This window comes from Camelina sativa, chromosome 8 (assembly GCF_000633955.1).
Source record: "Camelina sativa cultivar DH55 chromosome 8, Cs, whole genome shotgun sequence".
NCBI lineage: Eukaryota > Viridiplantae > Streptophyta > Magnoliopsida > Brassicales > Brassicaceae > Camelina > Camelina sativa.
The window spans coordinates 23313678-23321991 of NC_025692.1; the positions used below are offsets into that span (position 1 = coordinate 23313678).

At 33.9% G+C, this 8314-nt stretch overlaps 2 protein-coding genes across 4 annotated transcripts in view; one reads left to right on the plus strand and one right to left on the minus strand.

Annotated features, from left to right (window-relative positions):
* Window positions 18-1963, plus strand: LOC104708095. 2 transcript variants are annotated; one of them, XM_010424587.1, is made up of 5 exons: window positions 18-180; window positions 412-1075; window positions 1160-1213; window positions 1298-1482; window positions 1602-1963. In XM_010424587.1, the coding sequence occupies exons 2-5, from the start codon at window positions 412-414 to the stop codon at window positions 1695-1697; spliced, it is 999 nt and encodes a 332-aa protein (XP_010422889.1). In that variant the 5' UTR covers window positions 18-180; the 3' UTR covers window positions 1698-1963. The 2 variants fall into 2 exon arrangements, with proteins under 2 accessions (XP_010422889.1, XP_010422890.1); XM_010424588.1 differs by having other exon boundaries at window positions 1178-1213.
* LOC104708096 (probable trehalose-phosphate phosphatase I) overlaps window positions 6497-8314 on the minus strand; it is a 2772-nt gene continuing 954 nt past the window's right edge. The window contains exons 5-12 of one of the 2 annotated variants that reach the window (XM_010424591.1): window positions 8209-8304; window positions 8063-8119; window positions 7832-7933; window positions 7665-7742; window positions 7475-7544; window positions 7197-7267; window positions 6970-7062; window positions 6497-6871 (exon numbers count right to left, since the gene is read on the minus strand). In XM_010424591.1, coding sequence (XP_010422893.1) covers window positions 6815-6871; window positions 6970-7062; window positions 7197-7267; window positions 7475-7544; window positions 7665-7742; window positions 7832-7933; window positions 8063-8119; window positions 8209-8304 — 624 coding nt within the window. In that variant the 3' untranslated portion in view covers window positions 6497-6814. The remainder of the gene's footprint in view (window positions 6872-6969; window positions 7063-7196; window positions 7268-7474; window positions 7545-7664; window positions 7743-7831; window positions 7934-8062; window positions 8120-8208; window positions 8305-8314) is intronic. The other variant, XM_010424592.1, reaches the window with a different exon arrangement.

Genomic DNA, 8314 nt, shown 5'->3' on the forward strand with positions numbered 1-8314 from the left:
TTTTTTTTTTTTAATTTAATAATTATGATTTCGAAAACGCGACTCCAACAAAAACAAAATCGAGATCGGAAACTCCGCGCGGTTCCCGCCTCAACCAAATCAAAAACCCTAATTGTTTCCCACCACCCAATCAGATCCTCCCCCCACCGACGGATCCTCTCAATCTCTCTCTCTCTCTAGGTCAGTCACCTCCCAAATTCTTGGATTTTTCCCATCCTTCTGCACGCGAAATCGCGATTTCGATTTTAAGGGTTTTTTTTTTTTTTTTTGTTGGGTTGAATTTCTCATCTGGGATTTTTAAAGTTTTGATCTTTCAATTGAGTTCTTTAGTATTCATCAGCAGTCGTGTATCTTTGTTTGATGAAAGTATTGATCTTTGTTTCTTTTTGTTGGATGTGAATTTTTTGAAAGATGACTGAAGAGAGTGGCAAATTAGTAGTGCCGTTGGAACAAACCCGACCCGCTTTGTGTGATTTGACGAATCTTCCAGCTAAAAGAGCGATTTCTTCGATTTTGGGTGATTTGATTAATGTATCTGCTGGTAAGGCCATTGCTCATGAAGGTTCGAGAGAGAAGTTTTCAAAGAGGCTTTGTTTAGTTGTAGATGACTTGGTTAAGGAGAATGCTACTTCTGTTGATACAACAAATGAAGGGTCTTCTTCTAATGATAAGAAGAAGACTAGTTGTTGTGGTGTTGGTGATTCTGGTGTGAGAGCAGAGTCTGAGGAGTATCATGATGCTGTTATGGAATTCTCCAGTGGAAGAGATGGGAAAGCATTGGAGGGAAGAAGCAAGCAGATCTATTTTGAGCCTGGTGATAGAGACGGTGCACGAGTGTTAACTGACGCGTGTCAAACCGTTGTTGCTGGTGAAGGCTTGGCTTCGTCTGTGGTAACTGGTAATGACGAGAGACGGCGGAATCCACATCCACGGGAGGACTTGCCTAATTCTCTGAATTTGACGAGATCATTTGAAATGGGTAGATGCTCGAATGTTAAGAGGAAGGAGGAGCATGTGGATCAGAGTACGGGAGATGACCTGCTTCAGTCATGCTCTTGTTCTTTTTGCCTTAAAGGTTTCTGATTCTTCTTTTGTTACATATGTTTCTCTTGATTTCCAATAATCTGACTTGGATATTGCTATGAACGAATTACTTCAGCTGCCTATATTTGGTCAGATATTCAATACCAGGATACCAAAGGTCGGTTATCCGGTAAGTCGCAGTTATCTTCGCTACAAGCTCTTGAAGTTTTTCTTGTGAATATTGTTATATGATCTATTTTTTTCTCTGAGGCAGCCTTGAAGAAGAGTCAGAAAAAAGCGAGCAACTTGATTCAAAGAAATGGTAAGGAATGGCCTACAGATTTTCATGCCACAGTGAACTCTGTTACTTCTGGAAAACAAGAATCTAAACTCATGGGACAATGGAGGTCGCTCTTTCTTAGCATGGGTGATATCCTCAATCATGAAAATAGCCAACTTGTAATTCATTTTGGAAGCTTCTCATCTGTTCTTAAAGCTTAATGCAAATGTGTGTTTATATTAAAGCTATCTTTGCTTTCTTGTACACATAATAATAAGTTGAGTTTTCAATTTTGCAGCAAAAGAGTTTTGAGACAATGAGAAAATTTCGAGAAGACTGCAAGATGGATCTGGAGAGAGCGATGAAAACACCTCACACAACCCCTAGTGAGTAAACTACTCTTTTCGAGTCTCAACTTGATCAAAGACTGTAATGAATCGGCACTTCTGTTTCTGAAAGTTATAATATCTGGACGCAATGTATAGATGTTTGATTTCGTAAATGATTATGTATGTGTGAGAGTACTGTTTGGTGTTAGTAATTTTCTCGAACTGTTTTTGTTCTTTGTGTTGTGTTCTTCACTTCGTCTCTCAAAAGTGTTGATTACACACTGGTCTATTTGTATTTCTTTTGAATCAATGGACCATCCTGTTTTACTCTTTGTTATGCCTTAACTTTAGTGAGCTATACGTAATCATAGGTTGTTAAACTTATTATATTAAGAAATACGATTCGAATGCGTCTAGTACTAATTTCTTTAACATACAAAGAATTAAGTTGTAATGTTCTATATTATCTTGATCTACAGTGAGAGCTTACCTTACTCTTTTATGGGTTGTGTGGTTTGTCTGCTATGGATTTTCTTGTTTGAAACTGGGTTTTTGTACCGATTTTTGGATAAATGGTTTCAAGTAAGTTGCCAAAACATGCTATCCTTGTGTATAAACAAAAATAAAAACTGGTGAGAAAAAGAAAAGAGAAAGAAAAGAGAAAAAGAGGAGACATTGTAAACGGGAAAGAACTGAGAAGCTGCGTCACGTACGTTGCAAGTTATGCCCACGTATTATATTGTTATTAAGTCGTCCAATTATGAACCTTGTTAATGTAGTTAATGGACTCTTTAGAATTCTGCAAACGTTTGGGCTTCTTCTTAGTAATAACGTTATAAATATTTCCCACCATTCCAAAAAAACAGAGAAAACATCATTTTTCAATAGTATAAAAAAGAATTTGAAGAATTAATTATGGTAGTTCAACCGATCTTCAAGGGTACAAAATAACTATCTCGAATATATTTTGCTGACCATTGCGATAAACACAGTGGGTACTAAAGCTTCAGAAACGTTAACATCTAGTGGATATGAAGTTCATGATTAGTCTTCACATTAAAACCAGAAAAAGAAAAGTTCTTAATTAGTACTCCTATTCTTGGTTGAGATACCCAAAAAAAAAAAAAATTCTTAACCTTTTTTTTTTTTTTTTTTGCCAGCAATTCTTAACCTTTACATATGTATATTAATAAATTTATATGCTTGGGTCTTACACAGTTGATGTCCAGATACGTTCGACAGATACGGACGTATATAGTAATTTGGCTCCCCAATGTTATGGCATTGTCCTTTGCAGGAGTTCCCCCCATGTGACACATATTCATTGGTACGCTAGTTACGCAGATCGCATCCCATTTTAAAGCATGCGTGAACATTTAGTCATAATCCGTTTCAAAATATAGGATGTTTTAACTAAACACATAGATTAAGAAGTTTTTACTTTTAACAAGTTAAACCAATCAGAAACAATACTGCATAATAGAAAATACGAAATTAATATAAAAGTTGCATAGAAACTTGAAAATAAGATATCTTATATTATGAAACAAAAAACTTCTCTAAAACATCTTATATTTTGAAACGGATGGAGTATATAAGTATATTTTCATATTCAGTATAATACGATGCACTCATGCACATATATACTACTATGTGATGTATGCATTAACCAACTACGTTATTCATACAATACTAACAAAACTATATCATAAACGGCTCGATCTATACAGTTCACATACGATTATATGATAGAAATATGTGAGTGAATAATCCATTAGTAAAATGATAAAATGCTGAAGACAGAGACAGACTTATGGAAAGCTCGACCCTCAAAGCGGGGACCGGTCGCCAATGCGTACACGTGTAACGAAACTACGGGAGCCCAAAAAATAAGACCATCCCTTCTCTTCACCCTCAAGATTCTGACAACATGCAGATACAATACTGTTTAAAATAGTTTTATTTTTATGGAGAAGAAGATAACAGAAAAGTTACCAGCTTCCTCTTATTTAATGCTTTTGATTTTGATGACAAACCAATAATAAACGGGATTAGCGTATAATTTTATAAACAACTTCTAGAGTCTACTACACAAACCTTGATTAATAATTCGACTACATGAAATATGAGCTCTTGCACGTGATTCATTCACTACCATCTCCAAGATCCACATAATTTGATACTATTATATATGCATAAACAATTATAAATATTTTTAGCCGAACCAATATATGATGCTCTTGCAATTGATTTAAGCATATGCATATATAATTAAACAATTCAATATTTGGTTAGATTAGATTCCCTTTTAACTAAGCCCTCTTTGCATAGACACAATTACTCTAGAAGACGTATCTCATTTAACGTGGTTAATAATATATTATACTTGAAAGTATGAGATTAGTGGTGTAAAGAGACACCTTGATCACCAATAATTGAGATTTGAAAGTATAATAATCAGATAATTTTGATTAAGCTAACAATTAATTAATAGATGTTAATTAGCCTAGAGAGAGCTAAGAATAAGCCAGTGAAAGGGATTGAAGGGAAAGCAAAGAGTGGAATCCATCTTTCCACGTTCAAATAAAGTGAAGAAGTGAGTTTAGTTTGACAACACTTTGTAACTCTTTGGAACTGTCTTATTGTCTCTGCTTCCTGCCTTCCCAGTTCCCACCCATGTGTTCAGTTTTCGTTCTTTTTTTTCCTTTTTAGTTTTTTGTCCGTATACTCTTTTAATAATAATAACCTTTTTTTCTCTTTTCAATACGATCTTATAAGTGGAATCCAACTTGGCCAATCTCAACTCTTCTTTTTGCCACGTTAGAATTGGAACTTTACTACATTTGCTAAATTTTAGAAGTTTCCCGCAACATTTATCTGAATTCATTTTTACACGTTGATGAAGATCTTCGTATGCTTTGTTATTCTCAACACATCTGTGGGATCCCGGATCCCTACGTAAGAGATAGAAAAATAATGTTGTGTGGATTATGTGAGAAATCAAATTTTTATACTGTTTTAAACTGGTTCTACAAATCGTTGTATACATTTCGTCGTCCATCATGGAATGTAAACGATATTCGAAAATGTAACATATCCTATAATTTCAAATTCAATACGGAAACTTAATTATGGGTTTCTAGTGTATGTTACTATTTTATCTAAGGTCATGGACAATGAGAACACACATTCATAAAAGTAATTATATTGGGTATTTGTGATATGTCGACATCTGAAGGGACTGAAAACACATGCAGCCTTATTGTGATAGTTAGTCGCATTACACACCCAAAAGCTATAGACAAAAAGCTTTGACCATAATGACCATCCACTATTATTGATTTGCTATGACACTATACGTATAGTCATGACTTTTCTCTATACACATATTTCAGCTTTCACAGAGACTACATGCATGCATCTGATGATGATATAGCCACTCATATATGTGTCCATCTATGTAACATAATATATATGATTTTCACATATATATGTCTGTATAGTATATACCATTTCCACTGGCAGATTCCAAAAGACGTAAACACTAATTCGAGTAAGAATAGAAAGCAGTAACTTAGAAAAGCCAGAGATTGGACTTGACATATACAATTTATCTATTTGTGGTTTAATTTGTCTAACTCGTACATAATTTTATGGTTATTAAATAGTATGTATATACTACTCCAAATATATCACACATTTTAGTAAGAGTAAAATACAATCTCGTGACTGTTTTCTCACGGTTAATTGCGAAATTTTGGACTGAATTGTTTTTGTCTTTCCATCTGAGTCGAAACTCCTTTCCAACAAGAGAGCACGATTTGGAGAGACCGCCATTAGATAAAATTTGCCACTTGAGAATATCCTAATTGCTTGTTACACAGCTAGTATATATGTATTGAAAAAAAGATGGGAGGTTCAGGTTTCACATCTTGTTATATTCGATCGTCTGTTACTCTACTGTTACACACGTGCGGATCATCATTACTTATTGAAACTAGTTTATTTGAGCCGAGAATCATATTACAAATTTAGAGATTCACTCGTCTCTGACCTAAACGATATACAGTCCAAATGTACAAATGGATATGTTAACGTTTGTAGGGAAAATCTCGTCCATAAGAAATTCACACGATAAAAAATTTTTTTTTTAAATGAAGCATTATCGTAATAATTATCTTGGATTGGAAACAACTACAAAATCTGCTACAATACGATATAATAAATTTGTCTCGTACCAGCAAATAAAGATACAGAGCGTTCGTAATCAGGGCCAAAGGACATGCACGAAGAGAAACAAGACTTAACCCAAAATAACAAGAAAACAAAATAAGACGTCCAAGTTTCTAGAGTTTGCCATTGCCACACCGAGCAAGAAAACAAGTAATAAATTCGTGGTTTGATGCGGTTTAACTTGGTTAGGTTTATTCGTCTACTAGTGAAAAGTACGTACCAGACAGATTTGAATTGATAATTTAGTTTCACTTGGACCCCATCAGAGGCTATGTGGCAAAGTGTCAGTAGACAAGTATACAAAGTGAGACAAATCTAGATACATCAAACATTTTCAAATTCCTCACATCAAATCTACATATTTAATTATTTATTTTACTAAATATGTGTCAAATACAAGTTACAAATATATAGTTAAGTCACTGTCTCCAAATTTTGTGTTAAGGTTTGAAATAAAAAAATGGTACATAAATACATATAGATTTGAAGAACTGAAAAATAATTGAGAAGGAGAATATAGCTATTTCAGTAACTACCAAACATTGGCCTAACCATTACTTACAAAAGATTCTCATTTATATCCCTTTTGTTAGATTTAAAAGTTAAAACCCATTGATATATAACAACTCGGTGAAAACAAATAAAACTACTTTATTAATTAGCACGCGTTTACATACTTTCACAAAGATAGTTACCAACTTAGTAGCTAGAGTGCTAGACTACTCGAAACAGATTTGTCACCTTCTTTTCTTGTTCCATCTTTTTTTTTTCTTACAAAAACAAAATGCGATGAACAAGAAAATGAAGTAATGAACCTAAGGGGACCGGGGCAGATCAAGATATTGCCCTAAACATATATTACCAATTACAAACGTTCCAGGAAAAGTTAGGCTTGTACATATTCATTATATAAATCCACCAATATGTCCGTTGGCATCTCGAACATTGTTCACATTCTTGGCTGCATTTGTTTCCATTCCACCAATCGTCGCAAGAAATCCATCACCTGTTCGTTTCGTATTTAGGAATGAAGTTAGCACGAGTAGAAAACCACTAACTACGAAATTCATGGATGTATATAGTTTACATTATATATAGACTTGCCTCAGATGGATCTTGCAAAGAGTACGAAGCATCGGTGTCCTTGGGAAACTTGGAGACAAGAATGCCAAAGCCTTCGCCTCTGTCTCGTAGCATCTAAATTACATGGCACGAATTTGAATAAACATATATTATTTAGTGTGGTAACTTGAGTATATAATATTTTTTTATAGTATATGCCTATATGAAAAAAAACTAGTTATGAAATACCTCAAGAAAATTAGATATACCTTAAATGCATCTTCGTCGGTCCGATCGTCGCCGATGTAAACCGGGAAAACGTTGTTAGAGTTCCCAAATCCTGTCGTATCCAAAGTTTAAAATTTTAGTCTTCAAAATTGATTACATCTAAACTGTGTAACCGTTGAATTGAGAACCATACTGATGATGAAAAATGATTATTCGATAAAAAAAAAGTATTTTAAAATAAAAAAAGGACGAGACACAATTCTTGCTTTAATACAGATTTAAGGAAAAAACATGATATTAAAAACTCAAGTACTCTCACCAAGTGACTCTAACAAGAACTCAAGAGCTTTGCCTTTGTCCCACTCAATCATAGGACGGATTTCGAAAACCTGTTGGATAAATCCAAAAATAAAAATTTAAATAACTGTTTTTAAAAACAAAATTAGATTCCAAAACAGATTCTCGTATATAATAATGATATGTTTGACCAATCAGAAAATGTCAAGTACCTTCCGACCTTGGGTCAGTTTCAGCGTAGGGAATTTCTTTAATACCGAACGAACCTGTAGAACTAGTTCGCTCCATTTCTGGATTATTAAGTTTTCCATTTGCAGTGTTAGTTTTCGTCATTAATTAACTAACATGTTATATATGTTGATTTGATTTCAGTTTGTACCTTCTCATCGACGCAACGAAAGTGCACAGAAGCACAAAACTTGTGGTTTTCTACTTTGACTCCCGGGGTTGATTTGGTTTTCTCCAAGAGTTGTTTATATACCTTTACAAAATTTATTTGTATAATATAATGAATACTCAACTCATCAAAGGTATATTTGTTCTAGTTATATAGTGTATATATAATACAGCAGAAGAAGATAGATACATCCAGTTATTTAATATGTCTTACTTCATCAATCATGGGAAGATAGTCATTAGCTGGTTGGTACAGAAGAGACTGTTTAACCTAAATTAAGAAAAGGAAAATAAATAAGCTTAAAGTAATAATAATATTTTTGTTTTTATCAATTTATGAGTATGTTATTAAAAAATTACCCTCTTGTGTCTGGAGAAGCCTTTTGCTGGGCCTATAATGTCCATGCCATGGCTTCCAGCATAATACAGCTCAGCAAGCTTCACAAAGTTATACACCTTTGGACAA